This window comes from Salminus brasiliensis, chromosome 14 (genome assembly GCF_030463535.1).
Source record: "Salminus brasiliensis chromosome 14, fSalBra1.hap2, whole genome shotgun sequence".
NCBI lineage: Eukaryota > Metazoa > Chordata > Actinopteri > Characiformes > Bryconidae > Salminus > Salminus brasiliensis.
The window spans coordinates 9,203,210-9,228,446 of NC_132891.1; the positions used below are offsets into that span (position 1 = coordinate 9,203,210).

The following is a 25,237-nucleotide window of genomic DNA, read 5'->3' on the forward strand; positions in this document are numbered from 1 at the left end:
CAATAATATAATGGATAGTTTCTGTTCTATAATCTATTTGGTTAGTTTATGTTCAAAGCCGTAGTACAATCTTCAATGTACTCACATATCGTTACGGAATGCCATTGAATTCAGGATTAATGTGCGATTAAAAATGCATTGTGCATGGAAAAATTATGCTTGGCATCCGTTGCCTAGCATAATGAGCCACATTACTTGGCAGAAGAACTACTTATTGCGATTACCATTAAACATAAATTTGATTATTTATAGAACATTGTCATATTTTATCATAATGAATTCTGCCACTGATTTAAAGAGGCAATAAGGTTTGTGGTATTCGCGACTAACCTGCAGGTCTTCCATGTGTGAGAGGCAATCCTGGTTCTCCAAATCTGCCTTGTAGGAGAGCAGCTCAGTGTCCACCATCTCTCTGTCTGCCATTGTCAGCATGCTGAGGGGCTCTGCCCGCTGACGCAGCCGACTGGCCAGCTTCTCTTTCCCAATGCTGCTTCCCCCACCACTGCCAGGTACCTTTCTGTACACCTCCCTGGAGCCCCACTTGTGGCCGCCTGTACGGAAGGAGCCCAGCTTGGGTTGTGACAGGCCACTAGTATCAGTACCCTCGGAGGTTAAGTTGCGCTCAGGGCTGGTCGTGTTGACGGGAAGGGTCCCGGCACTGGCCGAGAGCCGGGAGAGCTGCTGGTGCTCCAGGCTCAGGGGAACTGATACGGCTTTATCCGGCCTCGTCTGAGCTACCTCTGGGTTGGGCTTGTGTTTTTTAGCTGCAGGGAGATCCCGCTGACACTCGCTAATGTAGTAGCTGGAAGGCTCTGACCTGGGTCGCCTCAAGTCTGGACACAAAAGGAAGACATATGGGCACAAGAGATGGACTCTGTTAGGAGTGGATCATCATTCATTCAATTACATTTGGTCTATCTCTGAGGTGCTATTAGAGCTAATCCCAGGAAATAGGCTGCTGAAATTAGATTCTGCAACAAGTGCAGTGCACTGAGGTGAAGACGAGTACTGCAGTAATACATTACAGAGATGGCCCGGACTACATTTCCCCTGCCCTGAATGTTATCGGCCAGGCAAGATGTGTCCAAAGTTTGTTTCTTTACTTTCTTTAAGAATTTACGAAACATGGAACCACTTCATAGCTCCCCTAGCACTAGCAATGCTCCCGACACTAGGAGGGTAAGGACTGACACGCTCGGAGTAAAGCGTCGGGTCCCCAGCTCATCCGCAACAGCTAACAGTCGCCTGTGCCAGCCAACATCGCTTATGAGTGATGAGGGGGGAGAGCGCTATCTACCCACCTGGAAAAGAGCACGGCCAATTGTGCTCTCACGGCCGCTGATGGCAAAACGGCAAGGTTCAGCATTAGACCGCTGAGCCACTCTGAGCCTTAAATGTTCTCTTCTAAAGAATCTTGCAGAGTCAGAATTGTAAACAGTGGTGCAGATAGGAACCAGCTCTGAGGACTGATACACTGTACTTACAATTTTGGTTTAAAGCATATTTTTGAAACACATTAATGGTATTAATTTTACTACTATTTACTATTGAACTATTATTAATCTTACCTATATAAAATTCAGAAGACTGTAGGTCCACTGGTGGTCTTGAACAGTAAATAAAATGGCTGTATTTTGTTCCAAATATAAAGAAGCAACCAGATCTAATTATTTAATTTTTAAATAATTGATTTTTACAAACCGTCATAATAAACATCTAACCTCCCTAAACTGCCTTAAACAGCTAATATGTACAATCCCATTCTCATTAAGCCATTAAGTTATTAAGTCAACCTGTTCTCTCACCAAGAGTAAGGTTACTGGGGGTAGTGCTAGTGGTGGTGACTGCTCCGCTCTTCTGCCCGCTGGGGGTCACCACGCCGTCACTGGCCCAGGTGACCATCCAGCTGTCGGAGGACTGTGCATCAGGATTGGGGGAGAAGGCCATGCGGGAAGACGGCTGCTGCTGCTGTTCCTCTCTCTGGAGCTGCTCCAGACACTCAGCCAGTTTTGTGTGGCCGCGGGAGCGAGCGATGGACAGGGGGAGGCGCCCCAGGGAGTCCGGGATGGCCAGCGCTCTCCGGTCCCATTTATACAGGACCACAGCTGCTTCAAGGTGACCCAGAGCACAGGCCCACATCTGCAGAGAAAAAGATGGGAGGTGAATGAGTGAATCACACATACACACACACACACACACACATATATATATAGTACAACATATAAGTGAATTAATGCTGTTGTACTTTGTTTACCTTCTTTATTATTAACTACGCACCTTATGTTTTGTTCATATTAATAAATATATTATTAATAAAAATCACCGTAGCAAACTCCTGGGAAACCATGACAATTATATTAAACATATATACAATACTAACAGCCACAGCAACCACCTGGAACATCCTAGCAACCACCCAGTGACCACATAGCAACCACTTAGCCAAAACGATTTCAGTGACCCAGTGTACCACATAGCAACAACATAGTAACAGTGTAGCTCGATGTGAAGTGTCACCAGCCTTTCATATGGCACTGGCAATGTGACAGCATGAAGATAACATAGACAGTGGTACAAGTTAACACATAATCAGATACTCACCAAGGGTGTACAAGAGAAGTGGTCGACATTAAGAGGGTCCACCTCAAGCTCCAGATCAATGCTGTCAGCATGCTTAGTACTAGAGACACCAGAGGATAAATCATTAAAACATGAATCAGTTTATAGCTCTCAATAATACAAAGAGACAGATGAACCACAACAGCAACTGACAGACACCATTTATCTCACTTGAGCTCGGGCTCCCCTTCCAGACTGAAAGCTGTGACTCACCGCCACTTGATGAGGGTCTTGATGAGTGTGGCGTAGCCCTGGCCTGCGGCGAGATGCAGCAGGGTCATTCCCCTGAAGGTCTTGGAGTGGATCAGGTGTTTCGATTTGGCCCAGCAGGCCCGGTTCATCATCTTCTCACACACCACCACCACTCGGCTCTCAAAGGAGCTGCCCGCCTGGCCCTGCCCCGACACACACTGCGGGCACAAGAGTCTTCTTGTTTGCACAGAGACCAGCACTGAGATGACCAATGCAACCCAGTACAACCTGACCATGGTCGTCCAGGTTTGAGTAAGGGTTAAAAAGTTGATCATTTCATGAAAGTGTCCCATGAATGAAATCTAGTGAAGGCCTTATGTCTGTTGGTACCTGAGACTGACTGTTACTGCCGTTCCCTCCGTTGCCGGCTCCCCCTGCTCCTGCCCCACCTCCCCCTGCTCCTGCTCCAGTGCCTCCAGCTGCTCCATTGCTCTGCTGCTGCTGCTGGCCGGCCATCTCAGCCATCCTGCGCTCCATCTGCTCCAGCCGCTCCAGGATGGACATTCTGAACTGGTTGTCTGCAACACAAACACACTGACATTCAGCAACTACACTTCTTTATCTCCACACTTTCTGAGAACCTCTACACAGTCCGTCAATAATAAGAAATGAACTAATATTCTGCAGTGGAGACATGGCACACTGCAGATGCTTTATTGGAAGGTCACAGGTTAAATGCAGAACATTATTCTTAGTTCAACTGTAATTCTTAATTCTACTGTACTTTAATATTTATCTCTGGAGGTCCTTCTGAATGTTTTGACCTGTATGAAACAGATACAGCGCAGAGACTTCTCACTGAGAACTGTGGTATGTGAACTGAGAAGTGTGGTATGTGTGTTTACATGGATGGAATGGATTATTGTCTTAAAGAATCAAATGAAATCACTGTGAGGCGACACAGAGCAGAGGTGAGAGCCACACATTGATCCACGTTGGCCTCTGTCCTCGCGGCAGTTAGAGATGGCACAATACCCGAGACGACAGGCTGTTTAGCCCTGGAGTGAGAAAGCAAAGCTGAGCTCTTGTCTTTGCTGGTGGCCTGTTAGCAAGACACACAGTGATGGCTTTAGCTCTTGGCTTCCAGTGGGGAGTTTACAATGCTAACTACAGATGTTAAAGTCAAGCCAGCTTGAAGTAAAAGATAAACTGACTGATTCCAGAGTGTTCCTGATTTAACTCAACTCTTAGATTAGTCAAAAGTTTGGTTTGTCAACAATACATGCTGAGTTGAACAGTATTTATTGAGCAACAGCTGAAATACTGTTTACGATGTTTAGCCCTTAGAGTTTAGTGTTCTTCCCCTTCTATTTGTATACTGTTTGGTCCCATTAGGACTACCCCTATTACATGGGATTCCAGACCATGGAGGGCTGTGGTGTTGATGGGATGGGCTGTGCTGTGCTGGCGAACTTCTTGAGCAGCAGGCATTTAGACTACTGCGCCAGTCTAGAGCTGTGAACCTATGTACTTATTTGTTTCCAAGAAAGATTGAAATGGTAAATTTACAGCTCTAGAGTGGCCCTACAGTCTAACTGCAGCTTGTCAAGTATGAGGAGATCACAATTTTAAATCCCAGCAAGGGCTCAGCACTCAACACTGCCGAGAGCCTCCTAGTCTGGGGACATCATGTGGTAGGGAAAGTTTTAACCTACAGATGGGAATAAACAGTAAACAATTTGAGGGGAGGAGCCACAGACGGAATATCTTACACAATATTTGATTTGAACAATTTCAATTTGATTCAATTAGATTTGATTCAATTACTTGGTCTGAACAGCTATTTACACAGCAGTGGAACTGACTACAGATGACTGAGTACCGGTTCAACCACTCCAATAGCAAAACTAAAATGCGCAACAATGCATTTGAACACCACTATGTGTAGCACTGGGCCGGTGTGTGGCAGGTGTGCATGAGGACAGCATGGTACGAGTGCACACTGCAGCACTGCTGCCGAAAGGCTGTCTTAGCATCTCTCGCTGAGGTGCTGCTGCCAGGAGCCTGTTTCTGTGGCAACCTGCTGCTGAGTGGTAACTAGGCGACAGGAGCTGCGTGTGGCTCGTCGCAACATTAGCATCAACCTATGAATGAATGGGCTAAACAGGACCAATGCAGTACACAGGAACGAGGGTAAGATGGTGGGGCGGAGAAAGAAACACTGGAACCTTCCCCTCCTACAACACTAGGATGAATTCAGCACCATCGCTGAGAAACTCTGGGTGTAATTCTTAAATGTAAAAGAAAAAGTGGTCGTACTTCTGTTGGTCAGCTGGTGACCCACTGTAGGAGAGCTCCCTTCATATTCATAGTGCTCCAGTATCCAAGCTGTGTGTATTTGGTCAGCTGAAGTGGCTGTGCGGTGATTCACCGTTTAGAGGTTGTGTAAGTTGTCACTGTTCAACAAGACAGCAGAGTGGCCGACAGGGAAATGGCAGCAATCACTTACGTTAAGCTCTGAATCACTCCAGTGATGGGGACAGATTGGTATTCTAGGCACAGGCTTTAAAAGCACAGCGGCGAAGGGCACGGAGTCAACAGATTCTACTGCATCCGGCAACTCTCTCAAGTGTTTAGCCAAGCCTCTGCTGCTGCTTTACTTCCATTCACAGCCATGGGAGACCAGAACCGCTGGGTGGGGGATATAAGTGCATTCAAGTGTGTGTGTGTGTGTGTGTGTGTTTGAATGCAGCAAAAGGATTCACTACACAACACAAAGCTGGAGGGGAGAGAGGTAGGTCAGAAAGCTAGTGCTGTTCTAAGTTAGGGTTTTTGCCTGGGGGCAGGGGCAGAGAGAGAGAGAGAGAGAGAGAGAGAGAGAGAGAGAGAGAGAGAGAGAGAGAGAGCATATGAGAGAGTTCATGACATGTAGATATAAAGCAAGTGAGAGGATGAGAGATACTGAACATAGTGTGAGTGAGAGACAGTGAAAGAGAGGGAGAGAGAGAGGGAGAAAGAGAGAGTGAGAGAGAAACAGAGGGAGAAGTAGAAAGAAAGTGAGAGAGAGAGAGAGGGAGAGAGGACATTATTAAGAGACAGAAACAGAAAGGCAGAAAAAGAGAGAGAGAATGAGAGAGAGAGAGGGAGAGAGAGAGAGAGAGAGAGAAAGAAATAGAAGAAATAATGAGAGAGAGAGTGTGGCAGAGATTGAGAGACATAGAAAGAGAGAAAGGGACAGAGAGAGTGAGGCAAGCATAGAGAGATAGAATGCGGCAGAAAAAGAGTGAGTAAGAGAGAGGGGAAAGAGAGAGAGCATGGCATTCAGATTGAGTGAGTGTAAGGCAGAAGAGGCAGAGAGAGAGACAGAGCATGAGATAGACAGAGAGAAAAAGATCATGGCATTCAGATAGAAAGTGAGAGAGAGAGAGAGAGAGAGAGGATGAGACAGAATGGTATAAAACAAAGGTATTGAGAGCGAGAGGACAAAAAAGAATGAGTGAGATAGATAATGGTACACAGCTAAGAGAGTGAGTAAGAGAGAAGAGAGAAAGAGAGAACGTGACATTCAGACAGAGGGAGTGTGAGACAGAGGAGGCAGATAGAGAGAGAGAAAGAGCAGGCGAGTGCTAGATTATGGCATACAGATAGAGAGCAAATAAAACTGAGAGGCTGAGAGAGAGAGCGTGCGCGAGTGAGTGAGAGAGCATGTGAGAGCGAGAGAGAGGGAACAAGAAGAAGAGGACCAGAGAGAGAAGGCACACAGACAGCATGGCAGCAGCACTTAGCAGCAGCCCTTTGACATGTCTTTGTTCAGACACAGTGCTGCAGTCTGCTGCAGTGCAGATGATGTCATCTCCACCTGCTGCTGCGAGCACGCTCAGAAAGCCACACGCGTACACTGCGGAGGGAGAGGGGCTAGAGGGAGGGGCACGCAGCCTGGGGACGGAGCCACACAGGGCTCCGCCAATCAGAGCAGAGGCAGCTGTGTGACATCGTCCTATGCCCTCCCACTTCGTCCTACTACAGCACTTCTGTGACAGCCTGTGATCACTGACAGAAATAACACAGCACAAGGCAGATATTTAGTCTTATTGAGGGCAACACGCCTCGAGACGAGCGTGAATTTCACTCCAACACCTGCGGCAAAACAGCGCTCCGAACCAGCCGCAGCCTTCTCTCAGACTCAAACCGAAACCTGAGGGTCTGAAAGTGCACCAAATGCACTGGAGCACTGAAATGCACTGAAACATCGTCTTCACAAGTCCATTCTCAGTGGTCGTGCTAAGATTACCATCAGCCCGGCATTGAAAAACAACAGGACAAAAGTATTGGGACACCTGCTCATTCATTGTTTCTTCCGAAATCAAGGGTATAAAAAGGAGTTTCTACTAGATTTAGGAGCGTTGATATGAGGATCTGATTGCATTCAGAGACAAGAACATTAGTATGGGCAGGATGTTGTATGATCACCCCCCCCCAACTTATCCCAAAAGTACTGTTTATATCCCTCTAGTTCACGCCTGGCATTAGGCATGGTGCCAATAGGTTCATGTTTATCTGCTCCAGAGAGTCCTATTCTATTGCCAGTACTTCTCTACAAAGACAAGATATGTACAACTTAAAGTAGTTGCATGCATTCATTGGAAGGGGTGTCCACAAACATTTGGACATATAGTGTGTGTTAAAGGGTAATTCCACCATTTTGCTTCATAATTTTCTTCAAAATTTCTAAGGTGAAATAAAATCGTCCAGGATTCTTTGTCTTTACAGTGGCAGCGAAGAGAACCAGTAGCAATTTTAAACCACCGAACTCTTCAGACGTCTGGTTCCATTCACCACCGCTGTGAACAGTTAGACGCAGTATGTTTCTCTAGAGCTGGCCATTTTATGATGTGGTGTAGTGTGGATGTTTTTTGCATATTTTGATATAGCGTTGGCAAAGTTGTGCGTAAGATCAACATGGAACCGGTGACACTGATCATGCATCGGCCCTACCAGTTGGGCTAGGTACGGCTTTAGTCACCAGGGAGGCTGCCAGACTTCACTGTTGAGCCTTTCAGAGATGTGGGCATCATTCAGCGAAGGGAGGTGCCTACCTGATGACCCCTGTGAAGAGCCTGCAACGTAGTAGGTGATTTGAATATGGGTGAAGGGAATCGGCTGGGCCCTGAGTGTAACCCCAAGGATTAGGTAAAGGAATTTTGTTAGGCTTTGCACAAAAGCATGTTTTAAGTTAGGTTATCCAACATAAACTGAATATCTGTATTTTACTGTTTTGCAAAATTTACAAAAATGCATTTTTTTCTAGTATTTAGGCATAATGCTTGAGGTTTGGCCATACACTTTTTTTTTTAAGAAAAAAGAGGTTCTTTAAACAAACTGTTTTTATTTGGCATCATATTATTATGATTAGTATAATTATGTTTTTTTTATTATTATTTTTATGATACAGCACTATGTACCTGTATATAGTGCTGTGTGCACAAATCAGCCTTAACATTAATCTGCAGTGGCATCTGTCAAGGGGTGGGATATATATATATATATATATTAGGCAGTAAGTGAACAGTCAGTCAAAATGATGTGTGTTGGAAGCAGAAAAATGGGCAAGCATAAGAATCTAAGCTACTTTGACAAGGGTCAAATTGTGATGGCTAGACGACTGGATCAGAACATCCCCAAATCTGCTGCCCCACATCAGACAGGTCTTGTGGGGCAGCAGTCAGGATCTAACAAAAAGGGTTTAAGAAAGGACAACTTGTGAACCTGGGCACCTAAGGCTCATTGATGCAGTCCATGGAGGCCCCACCTCACAACTTACAGGACTTAAAGGACCCGCTACTTGGTCTTGGTGCCAGATACCACAGGACAACTTCAGAGTTCTTGTGCAGTCCATGCCTCGAACATTCAGATCTGTTTTAGCAGCACAAGGGGGCACATATTAATTATTTAGTAACTGCTATAAATTCTTGATTGCTATGAAACTAATATGTTACTTATGTGATTTTAGGGGAGGAACAGCTATGCAGGCCCTATCTGTTAATATACAGAACCCTTTCATTAAGAATGTTCAGTATCCTCTAAGATCGTCACGTCCACATCATTAACGCTTACACTGCGCTCAGAAGACAAGGTCACCGTCCTCGGCCTTGCAGACCAAAATCCTATCACCTCTCTCTCAATCTGTCAGACTCTTCTAACATGTTAACCATGTTCTTCACCCTCCCACAGGGTGCCATCACTTCCGTGTCTCCGGAGATCCATCGGTTCATCTCCGCTGATGTCAACCCTGCCTCCACCTCCCAGTCCGCAGCCTCTCGCCATCTGCCACAGCTGCTGAGGTGCTGACCTGTGTCACGTCTCCAGCATTGCCTTCTCCAGACCTCCCTGACAATGACTCACGGGCCCTGATTCACTTTCATGAGCAGAGAGGTCCCGAAGACTAATGAGCGTAACACCCTGCAGCCCGCTACTCAGGAGAGGAGCTTCATTAAGAGCGGGCTTTGCTGTTCCAGTGTGTGTTTCTGAGGGCGGATGTGTCAGGGCCAGCACACCGCAGCCCGCTCATCAGAGTCCAGACAGGCCGGGTTTTGTTTCTAGAGGTTACAGAACGGAAAGGAGATCACTGCGTCTGTGCAGGCTTTCTGTGTATCGTCACTGTAATGTAAAAAACTGGCATTTCCAAAACGGCAACAGGAAAAAAACCTTCTTAACTTTCAATGGAAGTCAATGTAAAACAATCAAATCATCAAATAATTTTGCAGCATTTCTATTGGTCCATTCATCCAATGAAATTCTTGACACAATGTAAAGATAATCTGCCAGAATCCTGTTATGTCAAAAACTGAAAAACATAGAAAATGCAAATACATCACATGACTGCTGAGATATGCCAGAGTTTGCGTACAAGATTTTCCATAATATTTGAAACCCTAAAAACCTTGATACCAAAATCAACTAATGACTTTTTCCATAATCGATCAGTTGATTTTGATTAATCAGTTTCTTGTAGATTTCGGCATATTCTGTATATTCCCTTTTTCATGTGATGTAAACAGGATGCTGAAACATCACCAAGCCAACTAATAATATGATCTAGCCAACGGTGTTTATTATGAAAGTAATTAATTAATGCTGATTCGTTGCAACTCTATTATAAACCAATGGATTTGACCTAAAGTAGCCTGCTAAAACTATGCTGCTTCACTATGTGAGGAATACATGCTGTAGCCTTCAACATGATTTATAAAGAAATTGTTCATTCTGTTAAAGGGACATTCCAGTCAGAATAAAAAATTCAGTCATCGCTACATCTGTTGTAAATATGCCAACTTGCCTCATACAGAAGTGCTTCAGCATTTTCACAAGTGAGATTTCCTGGTTTCCAGCCTTTAACCCCTTATAAAAGCCTATGGGCCGCCGGCAGGCTGAAAGTGTTATTACAAACTACTATTACCCAGGAATTGCCCTTGCAGTTTGTACAGTCCCTGTCCCTGTAGTTACTGAGTAATAGGCCGTAGTGTGTAATATACCTTGGAGTGTTAAGGGGTTAAAGAATAGAAGAACAGCCTTCTAAGGATGTGTCTTGAAGGTGGTTTATTTAGAAAAAATAACTTTCTTTGAGGTTTGCTGACCAACTGAGGTCAGAGCTATGTCATTAATGCTAGCTTTGCTGAATTCGTTAAACACTGCAGGGTTTTCAATAGTTGTTTTTGCATAATGCATGCTGGGTAAGGCTGTGTAAGGTTGCTGTGTGTTAGGCTGCTGTTATGATTATATGGCAGCTGTTGTTTTCACACAAGCTCCTTAACTTCACTTTGAGAAAGTCTGAAACTTCAGGCTAGATTTGTTACAGAATCGGTCCAGATTTACTCTTATTTCATTCGTGAGAGAGAGAAAGATACACACACACCTGGATCCAGGATGTACCACATTGCAAAAAAAACCCAAAAACACTTACTTTCCTTCTAAAATAAGTTAGTGGACTCTCTGTCCTGATCTGGCTGCTCTCAGACTGCTGAGCCAGGTAGGATATATGCTGATCGTCGGCCCTGAACTCAAACATTACAACACAGCAGTTTTCTGTTAGCAGGGCATACATAACATTATTTAAGTAACTGTAAAGCACTGCACACCAGCCAAAGTCCATATTATGTCTTAGGGCTTCTCGGTTAAATTGAGATGGATTAGGACATGTTGCAACTGATGATGCTGGTATGAAATGATAAGCAGATTTTTTAGTCAAGGGTTAAATTGGGTCAGAATGATCCCTCTGGGCAATGTCTGGGTCAGGGGAAACAGTCTAGGTAACTCCGTAACCTATAGGTGAGAAACGACTACCCCTACCCCAGAAACATCAAGGGTTTTAGCAGCTGGTGCTGAAGTTGGTTGCCTTGGTGTGTGCATGGTCTAGGCTAAGCTGATGCTTGCACAATCACATCTGCACAATCCACCCCACTTAGCCTTCCAACAGCATTTGTGAACATCTCAGAGGTCCTCAAGAGCCTGGAGTGTTTGAGAAGGCCTCCCCCCTGTGCTTTGGCCTGCTGCTTGACACGGGCTGGTATTTAGTGGAAGTGCAGGGGAGGAGGCTGTGGCCTCTTGGCACCAGCTCTACCAGCTGAGCCAACCATCTGCATTCACCCTCTCATCTGCAGCATGGGGACTGCAGGGTCCAGCAGCAACCCTGGAATTAACCCACACTACATCTACTAGGCAGCCTATCGCAAAAAAACAAAAACAAAAACAGAAAACAATCAATAAAAGTAACCAAATTCTTAGTAAATTTAGGCTACATGACACCTTCATAATGCTTTTATGATAACAGATATAAACCTATGTAAACATTATATGCAAACATATAGGTTATTGATGCTAATTACAACAAGCGTCAGTTGTCATAAAGGCTGTCTCTGTCAATTTTAATGTCATGTTACCTCAGCTGACACCAGTTGGAATAAGCCCTAGTAAATGGCTAGGCGATATAGGTGTTATTCCTTATGTAGCTGATGCAAGCTATATAAGCTGTATAGCTACTGTATAAGAACACTGCCCTTCAGTAAAGTGTCACCTTCAATACTGTGTCCACTTACCAAACATGGTTCAAGCGTACCTACACACCATATGTCCAGCAGTAGGACAGTGGTTCTTAAAAGAAAGGTTGTTTTGGGAGCAGGAGGTGGTTCAAGTATGGCCCTGCCTAAAGGAACAAGCCAAAAATGCTGATTTGTATTCCAAACTGGCTCCACACTCCCAGGCATTTAAGATACACTGCCAGCTAATTCCATTATGTGTGTTACTGTACTTAATGTAATCTTGAAGGGATTTAACTGCCAGTCAATTAGTATGGAATACAGTGTCTGAGTTAAGTAAGGCCTTATTTTAGCAGTATTTCTCTTTTCTGCAGTTGCCAAAAAGAGATGCTGTCTATTATCAGGGTTATTCTCACATTGACATGATGTTCATTCAGATAGGACTACTATAACTGATGTTCAGCTCCGGGTTCAGCCAATTACACAATTACAGAAGGTAACTCACTTTGGAAGTCCTGGCAGATGCGTAAGAACAGCATAAAGGGGAAAATCCTTCTTAACTTTCAATGGACGTCAATGCAAAAAGATTGTATTCCAGGTCATTTTGGAGCATTTCCATTGGTCCATTCAACAATAAATTCTGACACAATGTAAAGAACAAATGCCAGATTCTGATTATGTAAAAAAAATTGACAATTTGGCAAACATAATGTCTCCAAACAATGTCTCCAAGTAGGCAGCACTGGCCTCCACTAATCGTCCTGCTCCAGAAAACAAACACTGTGAAATATTTGGGAAGCGTATGAATGCATATATGCTCATTTTCTTTCCTTCCTGCATGAACAAAGTCTCCCTGCAGGCAGCACTGGCCTCCACAAAGCGTCCTGTTCCAGAACAGACACAATTACAGAGAACAAGTCCCTCACAGTCTAGACTTCAAAAGCGCCGCGAGCTAGGACTGGCTGTGGCCAGTGCTGCAGAGAATGCTACGCCACACACACACACACATACACGTATCACCCCGATCCTGCCTGCCGTTCAGCCCTCACAGCCCATGGAGCATTTAACACACTTAGTCCTGATGCCGACTCCTCTTCAGATCTTTAACCACCTGACCTGAAAAAAGGCAAAGAGCACAGAGTTTCCCATGGGAATGCATTTAGGACTATAACAGTGTCTCGGTGTTGGACATGTGTGTTTTGCAGGCCAGGCCACTGGAGAGCGAGGCAGGTTAGTGCACATTCGGCCCCACCAGAGGCTTTTTAGCTCTACTCTCTTAAAAATAAAGGTGCCACAAATGGATCTTTGAGTGATGCCATAGTAGAACCACTTTTGCTTCTATAAAGAACCGTGTTTGTAATAGGGATGTGTGAATGTGAAGATCACCACCACAGATAAGGTTCTTTATGGAACTAAACATGGTTCTTCTATGACCATTTGTAGCACCTTTATGTGAGGGGAATGGGGGCAGCTCTAAGTCAGAGTCGTGACTTTGGAGGCTTTCATCAGACACACGTTCCACATGTCAAGTGAGTCTGGAGACAATGCAGAGAGGAGGGACCATGTGCACCACCAGTTATTACAGCCACACAGTGGCAGGAACATCACACACACCGCTCACACACACACTCTGCTGATAGCAGGGATACCACTAGCTAGGAGTAGGCACTGCAGAGAGTAGAACAGGGCTGAAGTTGAAGCGTTGTTTTAGGTCTGAAATCATGTAAAACATTGCCCTTGTTCATTCCCCATATTTTGTGCTTGACAATGCTGACTAGAAATCTGTTTATTGTACACTGGCAGTCAAAAAGACATGTGTTTTTGTCAGTAGGGATATCCCGATCAGGTTATTTTTCCCCCTGATCTGATTCGAGTCTCTTAATGCTGAGTGTCAGCTGATACCAATCCAACCTGTGCTTATATAAGTAATACAAACCAATCCGACCAGTGCTTATATAAGTAATACAAAGTTTAGATAAGATGAGCTGCTGAATTAATTCATTCATTAATTAATACTTAAATAAAATCCCTTTATTTTATTATTTCTATAACGGGACATTCTGCAAGCTACAAATATATCCAAATGTATTTTTTCATACTGTCTCAAACTAATACTGCAGAGTTTATTTAAATCTAAATTAGGATAAAAATGCTGGTTAGCATTAGCTTAGTTACTATGACAGCTTAGTGCAGCTGCTGTTAACTAAATGACACGAATATTGATGAGAAAAACGTCACAGCGGTTCTGCTGCATTTGGACTTGTAGCCGGCTATCTAGGCTTAGGTAAAACACCACTAACTGGTTCTCCCAACAAGCTTCCAGAGCGTCAAATCACCAATCAGTGACCTCCCACAGCGCCCCCAACCTATGTCCATCTTAAATGCACATAAATGAATGACCTATTTTGTCTGAGGACTGGATAGACACAGCTCAGGAATTTAACACATCAGACAAGTCATAATTTTAAAATACTGTCCCCAATTGGACATACCTTCATCATTTTTATAAACAGTGGTATATGGCATTATCTCTATACTGCCCAACCCTACACGTGGCTTGGTCAATTAGAACTTGGAGTCTGAACGATCCATTTTATTAATAAATAAGAACTATGGTGATGATGGTAATGAGCTCAACATTGTGGTAGTTCAACATCGTCACAGCTCTAATGAAGACCTGAAGTCACACTGGCCATTTGTGGATGAGATTAGACACATAAGATTGTTTACATAAAAGGCATAAGCTGATTCCAGATCAACATTATATCCTAAGACGTTGGATAAACATGGGTCAATAATATGAGTAATAGAGTTATTACTATGGAATACTGATGTAAATAAGTTAACAACAAGAAATGATAAAGAATAATAATAAATAAACAAAGCGAGCCTTATCAGTGGGCAGACGTCTTCATGAGGTTCACAATAACCAGAGATTATCTAACAAGGATTATAAATGAATAATTAAATCATGATTAAAGTGAGGACATGTTAGTATAAGCTAAGGTAAACAACTCAATAGACTAAGTACATGAGTCTACTGGCTTTTATTCATATCAAGTCCACAGAGAGGGGGGTGATGATGAACTATCTAGATACAATCTCAAAACACACTCAGGCACCTGGCGTAAACATGCTCTTACAGACAAGAAGCCTAGAAAGCATTCGTCCTTTATATGGCTCACGACGAATGCAAAACAAGAAGTGATATATAGGCTGATGTTTGTTCTGCCCTTCAGTGCAGCCAATGAACCTCTGCAGACTTTAATGTTCCCTCTCCTTCTGCTTGAATGGATCTCTCCAATTTAGTCTCCATACAAACAAGCAGCAAATCATATCAGGTTGACACTGGGATCCTCTATGACAAACTGCTGTGCCCATCCTTGCAGACGTGCCCTGGTTCAATCACTTACTTTACGTCTCATGATATGACGCAGTTTACCGATGCACAAACAAAATTCATTACTGTGGCTGAAAATAGAGCCGGGCAGAAATGTAGCCTAATGTTCTAAATGTCTTCTCATGTGAAGATTTCCAACAAAAGACAAAGAAACTCATGAATATATAATGTGTGTTTGTGTTAACTCTCCATCTTCAGTGTTTCTATAATGATTTCTAAACAAAAAGCAGCTATGTTGCTCTAAGAAATCACACTGATCAACAAGCAGGGACGTGGCCATGCGACATTGCTCTCTGTTTCACCACATTCTTCTCCCATTGGCTGCTTAACATCAAACCTACCTGAAAAACTGCAAAGAACCTGACAGCTCGACTAAAAGCTACAGCTACTCCGTGTACTAAACAAGGAGGTCCTGCAGATGACTGGTCTCTTCCAGACAGGGCTGTTACCCCTTCATTCCTAAGTGTAATCCCACCTTCTTACAATATAACAGCCAAATATCAGCACAGGGACAACTGTTGGAATTAGACACTGGAGGTGGAAAAACAGTTCAGAGAAGAAAATGAGCTGATTTGTCATTAAAACACATAGGGACGAGCTACAGTCAGTAGAGGTGCTAGACCAGGAGTGGTTTCACTTTGAGAGATGTTGTGATGTCCTTGTCCTTGTCACTGGTTTACGTGTATTCGAACAAGATATAAGGTCCTGTATGAGTGATATAAGTTCCTGTATGAGTGCTATTAAGTCCTGTATGAGTGCTATAAAGTCCTGTATAAGTGCAATAAGGTCCTGTATGAATGACATAAGGTTCTGTAAGAATGCTATAAGGTTCTGTTTGAGTGATATAAGGTCCTGTATAAATGACATAAGGTCCTTTATGAGTGCTATAAGGGCCTGTATGAGTGTTATCTATAAGGTCCTGCATGAATGCTATAAGGTCCTGTATGTGTGCTATAAGGTCCTGTATGTATGAATGACATAAGGTCCTGTATAAATGCTGTAAGGTCCTGTATAAATGACATAAGATCCTGTATGAATGCTAAAAGGTCCTATATGAATGCTATAAGGTCATGTATGAATGCTATAAGGTTCTGTATGTGTGCTATAAAGTCCTGTGTAAACGCTATATGGTCCTGTATGAATGCTATAAGGTCCTGCATGAATGCTATATGGTCCTGTCTGTGTGCTATAAGGTCCTGTATGAATGCTATAAGGTCCTGTATGAATGCTATTAACTGTAAACAAAAGTACAACACTTTGAGAAATGTCTCAAACTTTCTTTCAGGTGGATTTAAGTTAGTTAAGTTGGTTTTCAGCAGCAGAATTCACCCCTCACAAACCAAACTGTGCCTGACCAAGAACTAGGGAGCACCCTAGCATTTAAAAAACCATAGTGGTAGTCATATAGTCACACAGACTGAGCCACTTGGAGCCCCATGTCATCTAGCTTTCTTAAAAAACTGACTTTGGTTAATAATCAAGTCACAAATCTTTCACTGGACAGCAGATTGGAAATGGAACACCAATACAATGACACCAGTAGAAAAGCACATACGCTGTGTGATGCTGGTTGGTAAGCGAAGGCTCAGAAATGACCTGTAATAACATTCTTCATCTGCTGCTATTTCCTCCTAGCTCCACTCGGTCCTCCTAGTTCCACTCGGTCCTCTACAGCTTGATTGGTTTATGACAGCTTTTAAAAGAGGTCAAGCTCAGAGAACTGCACAGTTCAGGGCAGCCAATCGAGCCTTAACAAACCGAATATTTAATCAGTCTCAGCATGGCCCTTCACTGCTATCGCAATTTATGCAAATTAACGACTGGACCCCTGAGGAGCACAGCGTGAGGCAGTAAGAAAAGAAAGTGCTGTTCACTTTCTCACAGTGCTGAAAGAGTAGGATTTTTTACTGCTCACATTGCCAGGTTTTGGCTACACTCAGAACACGCAATGAGCCCGTGTGGTTTAATGACAGGACGAAATGAGTACTTATGATTATTCACTCAAATCACTTTTGATGGAAATGCAAGCATAGCAATAAGCAAGTATGAGAAAAGTGTGAGTTTTGAAAACAAGCAAACAAACAAATGCACAAGGAGGACTCTCTCAATATTAGGCAGATGGTACTAATGTTTTGGCCAGAACCGTATCTGTTCAGATAAATACATATTAACCACTACAAATAACTAAAATAACTGAAAACATGTCCTTTCATGCTCACTTCCACACTTGGCCTCAGCAGAAGATCAGCAGACAGAGTCTCAGCTCCTTGTACTCCACCAGCATTCAGCCCCAGATAAACAAAGCACTAATACAAGGGAGAAGGAAAAGTTGAGAGCACCCTGCAATGCTGTAATGGACGTGAGTGCAGACCAGAGTAATTTTACTGCAGAAACTATAATGACTAACCATAAATGAGCCTTTTCCCCTGCAGCCTCTCTCTCTTAACCACAGCGTTCTATTTTTAAAGACCCTGAGGTCCACCCAATCTCTTAGGTATCTACTTCCAGTTCGCTGCTTGGCTTTTCTTTAGAAGTAGCCTCTATGGACAGCTCACTTCTACAGAACTCCTTTTAAACAAATGCACAGTCACTGTCAAATCAAAGTCTCTCGTATTGTTTTGGGTTTGTTTACCATTTACTGTTTACATTTACTGTTTTTCTACCATCTTCTACCATTACAAAATGTATATTTGTCCTTACAGTGGACATCATTCAAATGGACTGTAATAGGGAGAATGGCTTCTCTATCACTGTCACATTGTACTGCACTATGAAACTTTGGTGGAGCTGCATGATTCTGCGAAACGCGAGATCCTAAAAAATCCTATAATTGCTAGGCAACAGCATTACTCTGCTGCCTCTGTCCACATGCTTTTTTTTACTTCCACTTGTCAACAAATGCAAGCATACAGCTGTCCATGAAAGGGTGGTTTGTTTTTATAACAGTGGTGTGAAATTACTCTCCGCAACTGTAGGGGGAGCACAAAGGCTATTACCAAAATACCAATTCTCGCATATTTTTTCCAAGCAAAAAAATAAAGGTGTGTCCAAAACTGTGCCCTATGCACTATATAGTGCACTACTTTAACACTGTATCAATCCCACAATGCACTATAGTATAGTGTGCAAACGATGTACAATAAACGGACATAGAATACCCATAATCCATTGCATTGTTTGGTTTAAAAACTTCGCATGTAGCTTCTCTGAGAAAGGCCGGCGTTCAGACCGTTAACGTGACTCATTAACGGTCACATAAACACATTAACGTGTCTGTCAAAATCTCTTCCCTATTATAGTGCTTTATATAGTGATGTAGGAGATAGTAAATAGGGCACAGTTTTGGACACAGCTTAAGTAACTTGCACCTTTTCTTTTGGATCTGCGCTTGGTTTTGTGTTTTGTCGAAGCAGAACACACCACTGGCAGAATGACAACTGTAGGGTACACAGGTTCAGACATGATGCAACAGTGGGACACTTTACCTAACAGAGCAAATTCACCAGATCTTAAGACCCATTACCAGTGGGTCAAATGCTGAAATAGACACCCTGGAGGCTAGTTAGGCTTAGGCTAGTTATGAGTACCACTTTATCAGGTCTGTTTAAAGTCAACAGTTTCAACATCATGATGGGGCATAATACTTGGGAGTGAATGGCAGTCATAATGTTTTGCAATATTTTGCTAAAAACTTAGATACAAGATGGAAATGATGAAGGTGTGGGTAAGAAGTGATTAAATTATGCCTCTATAAGACGTCTCTTGACTGCATGACAGCAGCTTCATGTAGAACATGGTATCTTGTACAAAAGAAGCCTTAAAACGGCCTCATGCTTGTCTTCTAGCATTGCTTCCCAAACCTGGAGTCCTGGAGTACACACCTGACACAACTTATCAGGTAATCAACAAACTTTTCCTGAGCTGAGGTGGGCGTGTTTCAGAATAATAATAAAAAAACCCCAAGACCATCCTGTTTTTCTTCACTGCTTCAGCACATCTATTATAAGCTTATAAAGGGCTTATTAAGGAGATGATGAGTTGAATCAGGTGGGGTATAACAGCAAAAGCGCTGAACTGTAGAGTCTAGAACTCTAAAGGGAGCAATAACGGCGATGCTGTCCACGGTGCTGAAAACACCGGTCTCCAAACTCCGCTCACAACCTCAATGCATCTCCACTGAAGAAGCCCAGCATAAGAGCTTATATCCCATTAATGAGAGGAGTAATGGGAAATCAAACCACTAACTGTTAATTCTCTGGAGTTATCGGCAGCCCAACATGCCCTAATAGGCGTAAAATAACTCCCCAGTCAATGATATCTAATCACAGTGCATTTCCCCCACTGGGGGGAAATCATTGAGGCGGGATGGAGGAGAGAAAAACAACACACTGCCCACAGTCCCCAACCATGTGGAGAGAGGACACTCTGGGCTTTCCCTCAACAATAAAGAAAAGTCACTCTTAGAAACCACAAGGGTTGAAAAATACAGGCAGGTTTCAGCTTCACCGACTCTCCAAACTAGCAGCAACTGCTGCAGCTGCAACTCTTAAGTGTTAATGGTGTTAATGAGTGTAAGCGGAGGGTGGGAAGGTGGGATACACAAACAAATGAGCATGAAACTAGTTCAGGGCAGTTATTTAAAGGTACTAATGAAGTTCCTAGCCTCCTATAACACAGGTGGTCCTCACAATGGCACATAAACAGCACGTTTCTGAAGTGCCCCCCACTGTTAAAGAGGTCTAAGCACTGTAGTACTCCAAGTCCGTACAACTTTCCCCCTCACAGACACGACTACACGCCCACACACACACACACACACAGACATATACACGTACACACACACACACACACTAGGTTTACTAAAACGTGTCCAACCTTCTAGCTCACTGTCCATGGAGTCACCCCTGCAATGCAAACGCTCCCTCTCTCTCTCTCTCTCTCTCTCTCTGTCTCTGTCCCTCTCTCTCTCCCCTTGTCTTTAGGAAAAGCAGGTGGCATTCATCGGCATCCTGACCCCCACTGACACAGGTGAGCGCGTGCACGAAAGCCAAAATCACATTCCTCTTATTTCGGAGGGGGGATTCACCAGCAAACACGAGGAGAAAGTGCAGGAGCGACGTGCTGGAGAGAAGAAGAAAGCCCGCTCACTTCACGCGCTCCCATAGCTCGCTACTCTCCATCTCTCTCCCTACTACTCCTCCTCCTCCTCCCTCGTCCCTCCCTCCTTCCCTTCTAGCTCCACCACCCCGCCCCCCACCCCACCCCCCTACAAGCCTGCGGTAAAAAAAAAACAAAAGGAGGCAAAACCGCGCTGCTGTTTTTCAACCAGCCTCTATTCCGGAGAGCCACGCCCTGTTGCGCTTGGATTGGCCCCTCAAGCCCCGCCCCTTGTGCCACCGTTGGCTGATATTTCGCACTCAGGCGGGTTCACTGCTTGTTCTGGCCAATCCTGGCACGGTAGGCGTGGTTTGTTCAGAATGCAGGTGCGGTGAAAAAAAAAAAAGCACGGCACGTGCCGCAGGTAAACACGCGCCCCGGTTTGACTAATTTTATTTCGCCGACCAGCCGTTTCAAAGCTCGCGCCTCGTGTGTTAGCGGTCTGCTAGCTGCCGACTCTCAATTATCGACCGAAACGAAGACCTTTTTTTTTTTCGTCCATTATTTTTAAAGTCCTGAACCCGAAAACCCCCTGCCGAAGTCACGCTTCGGCGATTTTTTAAGGAGTCGAAAAAGGAAAGGAAAGCGCGAGCTAAGACAAAGTGGCGAGGGGCGCTCATAACAACACGGTGAGTTAGGGGTGGTCCTGGACTTTCACATACAGGTTTACAGCGGAGGACCAAAACGAAGGGAAATGCTTTGCAGACGATTGTCATGGTTACACTGCAAAAGCCGTTTAGTCCTCCGTGTTTTGTCCTGCGCGACGGTCCGTACCTGCAATGCTGCAGCGAGCGAGCGAGAGAGAGAGAGATGAGGAGAGAGCGGAGAGAGAGAGAGAGAGAGAGATGAGGAGAGAGCGGAGAGAGAGAGAGAGAGATGAGGAGAGAGCTGAGAGAGAGAGACAGAGCACAGCAGCACAGAGAGAGAGAGAGAGATGAGGAGAGAGCTGAGAGAGAGAGAGAGAGAGACAGAGCACAGCAGCACAGAGAGAGAGAGAGAGATGAGGAGAGAGCTGAGAGAGAGAGAGAGATGAGGAGAGAGCTGAGAGAGAGAGAACACAGCAGCACAGAGAGAGAGAGAGAGAGATGAGGAGAGAGCTGAGAGAGCTGAGAGAGAGAACACAGCAGCACAGAGAGAGAGAGAGAGATGAGGAGAGAGCTGAGAGAGAGAGAGAGAGAGACAGAGCACAGCAGCACAGAGAGAGAGAGAGAGAGAACACAGCAGCACAGAGAGAGAGAGAGAGAGAGATGAGGAGAGAGCTGAGAGAGCTGAGAGAGAGAGAACACAGCAGCACAGAGAGAGAGAGAGAGAGAGAGAGAGGGTAGACAAACACACAGAAGAACAAAAACTGAGGGAGAGAGACAGACGTAGAACGACAGAACAGAGAGAGAGAGAGAGAGAGAACAGGCCCCGCCCCCTTTCTGCATTATGACAAATGAAGGCGCGAAGGAAGAAGGAGCGAGGAGCAGCTCAGTGAAGCAGCAGAAATGGGGCCATGTGTTGTTCACCAGTCTGCTGGACGGCTGACAATTGAATAAACGAGTGGAGAACCATTAGGAGTGGAGATGTTGCAGTGCAGAGGGCAGCAGCTTCCCGGCAGGTACTGCATTATGCAATTAAGCAAGTACCATCCTGCCATGCTCTGTGGCATGTACTGTATACAATGCTGGACAGACCCAGCTCAACTCGACCTTGGATCGCAGTAAAGTGACCCCTGTATTCGGATTTATGGGAAAGACATCAGTAAATAGGGTCAGGCATGGGGGGTCGAGAGCACACATTCAAAGAAGGGGAACACAATGCAGCTGTTCCTCAGGTTCCTCACATGATCAGAGAGTCAGCAAGTAGAATTGCAGCATATGAACCCTTTTATTACAAAGAAGTGCGCATATCTGAGCGTTCAGTGATGTAATAAAAAAGGCTCTGATCTACAGAGATGTGGTAAGAGGTGGTCATTCTTCACATTCTCGAGGCGAGTGCATATGGGCCATACATCAGGACAACAGTGGAGGCCCGAACACTTCATGTGCAGAGTCCAGTGGCTCTGTTATGTCCCCATAAAGCCCCCCTTACAGTTAATAAAACACACAAAACACACACACAAACCTCCAGCAGACAGAAAGGAAAAAGTCCCAATGCCGCGGCTTGAGGTCCTTAGCCGCCCCAATGCAGTCTTTATGATTTAGTTAAGGTCTGAAAGGCCTGAGAGCTGCAATGTAAAGTCACTCAGGATGGTCATCCAGCAAAACCTGCAAGCCTCAGTGCTGAGTCGCTCATTGGCCGACTCGGAAAGCAGACAGAGTACGCTATCCAACAGTTAGCCCAACAGTCCTCCCAGCTACAATGTAGACTCGTTCCAAGGGTGGGGGTTGAAAAAAGCTCTCGGCCACATCATAGCATCGCTCCAGCAGCCGGCCCAGCAATCCTCCAAAAACCCGACAGTTATTCAGGAGAATGCAAATGATGTAAATCATATTAGATCTCGACCTAGATGAACAGCTATGGGCCATTTTTCAACGCTCTCCACTATGTGGACAAAAGTTTTAGGACACCTACTTTTACTACACCATGATTATTATATTATGATTATGTTCAGAGCAGTTCAACAGTATTGATGGTTTGGTAACTTTTATCAATAATTTATAAATAATTCTGACCAGAGGAGGATGGGTTCTTCTCCTTGGTGGAGGAGGTCTTGGTTCCTCCCAGGGTTTCTTCCTCCAGCTCTGAGGGAGGTTCTCCTTGCCACTGTCGCCGTTGGCTGCTCACTGAATGTCTTGGATCTTTCATGTCTTCTTACGTTATTTCTTCTTTTTGTCTTTTACTAATTACTAATTAAGTAAAGCTGCTTTGTGACAATAACAAAAGCTATACAAATAAATTTGACTTGACTTGACTACTAGATTTTGGAGCACTGCTGTGAGGATTCGATTGCATTCAGCAACAAGAGCATTAGTGAGGTCATGGTGTGGATGATCACCACCCCATCCATCATTCCAGAGAATATAGTTTCACTACTCCACAGATCAAGGCTCGCTTAATCCCCATCTAGCCCACTCCTGGAATTAGGTATGGTGCAAATAGGTTAATGTTCATGCCTATTCTATCGGCTGTGTGTATGTGTGCATTTGCACATCTGTGTTAGCAATTGGAGCACTTAAAACAGCTGAATGCATCCATTAGAAGGAGTGTCCACAAACATTTAAACATACTATCTCCATTTCTTTTGGCCCTCTACTTATAATAAATATCCATACCATGCAAAGAGTGACTGGCTTTGATCTGACAGTAACAATATGCAAATTAATTAATTGAAGGCCATTTTTTATCATTTCATTTTTTACATTATATTATGGCCTAACGGGCCAGAGAAGTAGGCATAGGCCCGGTAGGTCACTGGTTTGATACCCAGGACAAACATTCACGACTGAGCTGCCCTTAAGCAAGGCACCTTTATGCTCCCCAGGTGCTGAGGTGGTGGCACACTGCTCTAGGTGTGTGTTCTTATTGCCCTAATCACCAGGATGTATGTGTGTGTGTGTGTGTGTGTGTGTGTGTGTGTTCACGGCCATGGATGAGTTAAATCTGGAGATTAAATTTCACTAATAAACTTCATACTTCATCCTGCTTTCTATACCCCACATTTCCTATAAACCAAACAGTGCTTGACTGCATTCAGAAGAATGTACTGGCAGTGCATCTGAGCTTTCTTTTAGAGGCAGTCTCAATGACGCCCCTCTATTCTCCTCTATTCAAGTACAGCATTGAATAGAGCACTCAGTGCAGCCAGTATATGGCGTAAACATAGCTAAAAGAATCAGAGATGAGCTCCATATGAATCATATGACTCAACACTCCTTTTTTAACCACGCAAAAACCCACTAGACTCCACTCCTGCCAACTCTTACTGCTGAACATTGTTGGCTAAAGCTAAGCGATGAGTGCGAGCTGAGTGAGAGCTGTGCGTGGAAAGTGAATGAAACTTGTGAAGCAGCTCCATGAATGGAGAGAGTTTTGTGAGTGGAGGCAGGAGCCTGCTATTACTCGCTGCTTCTCCCTCTAGGGCTGTCTGCATTGCAGCTGTCCCTTTCCACGCACACTCCTCCAGCATGCCCTACTTTATCCTGTCAGTGCACGCTGCAGCAACACCACTCGCTCCACCTTCACAGATGAACCACACACAGACACAGGCTCTCTCCAGGCTCCGAGCCGACAGCAGACAGAGGAGCCAGCCGGCGCTGCTGTATGCTTACTCATACTCACATGCTCAAACCTGAGCACACAATGGCACGTAGGCCTACACTGTACATCCATGCATTCAGCTGCTTTAAGCTGCACCTATTGCTGACACAGATGTGCAAATGCACACAAACAGCTATTGCCAATAGAATAGGACTCACTGGAGCATTTAACTGTGTTCTGTGAAATGATGATGCTCCATTCAGTAGTTTTGGGTTCAGTTGGGGAGTTGTTGTTGCTCATCTAACAGGCTGACCTTACTAATGCTCTTGTTGCTGAATACAATCAAATCCTCATAGCAATGCTCCAGACCCTAGTACAAAGCCTACATTGGACAGTAGTGTCTGTCTCACTCCTCTGTATGTTTCTAGGGTTTGTAAGTGCTGTGTGAAGGGGATGTGGCCACCCAGGCTGTGGCCCAACGTACTTTCTTAACATTTTCCTAAGAACTTCCCATAGGCCATAGTTTATATATAGGTGGTATTATACTTGTTTTTAAATATATTAATGGGGTAACCACTTCATAAGCTGTAGATTTCATAATAAATACATTGCCAGATCAAATTTTAGGATGGTTAAGGCTGTTTTTTTTGTTTGC

At 44.3% G+C, this 25,237-nt stretch overlaps 1 protein-coding gene across 10 annotated transcripts in view; it reads right to left on the reverse strand.

Moving 5' to 3' along the window:
- Window positions 1-25,237, reverse strand: part of camta1a (calmodulin binding transcription activator 1a) — a 543,944-nt gene that overhangs the window by 18,172 nt on the left and 500,535 nt on the right. For 7 of the 10 annotated variants that reach the window (XM_072696327.1, XM_072696328.1, XM_072696324.1 and 4 more), the window contains 5 exons: window positions 3,202-3,389; window positions 2,833-3,029; window positions 2,602-2,680; window positions 1,806-2,139; window positions 331-833 (listed from right to left, as the gene is read on the reverse strand). In XM_072696327.1, the coding sequence (XP_072552428.1) occupies window positions 331-833; window positions 1,806-2,139; window positions 2,602-2,680; window positions 2,833-3,029; window positions 3,202-3,389 (1,301 nt within the window). Of the gene's footprint in view, window positions 1-330; window positions 834-1,805; window positions 2,140-2,601; window positions 2,681-2,832; window positions 3,030-3,201; window positions 3,390-5,130; window positions 5,186-17,462; window positions 17,523-20,118; window positions 20,417-25,237 lie in introns of those variants that run through there. The other 3 variants (XM_072696329.1, XM_072696331.1, XM_072696330.1) reach the window with 3 other exon arrangements.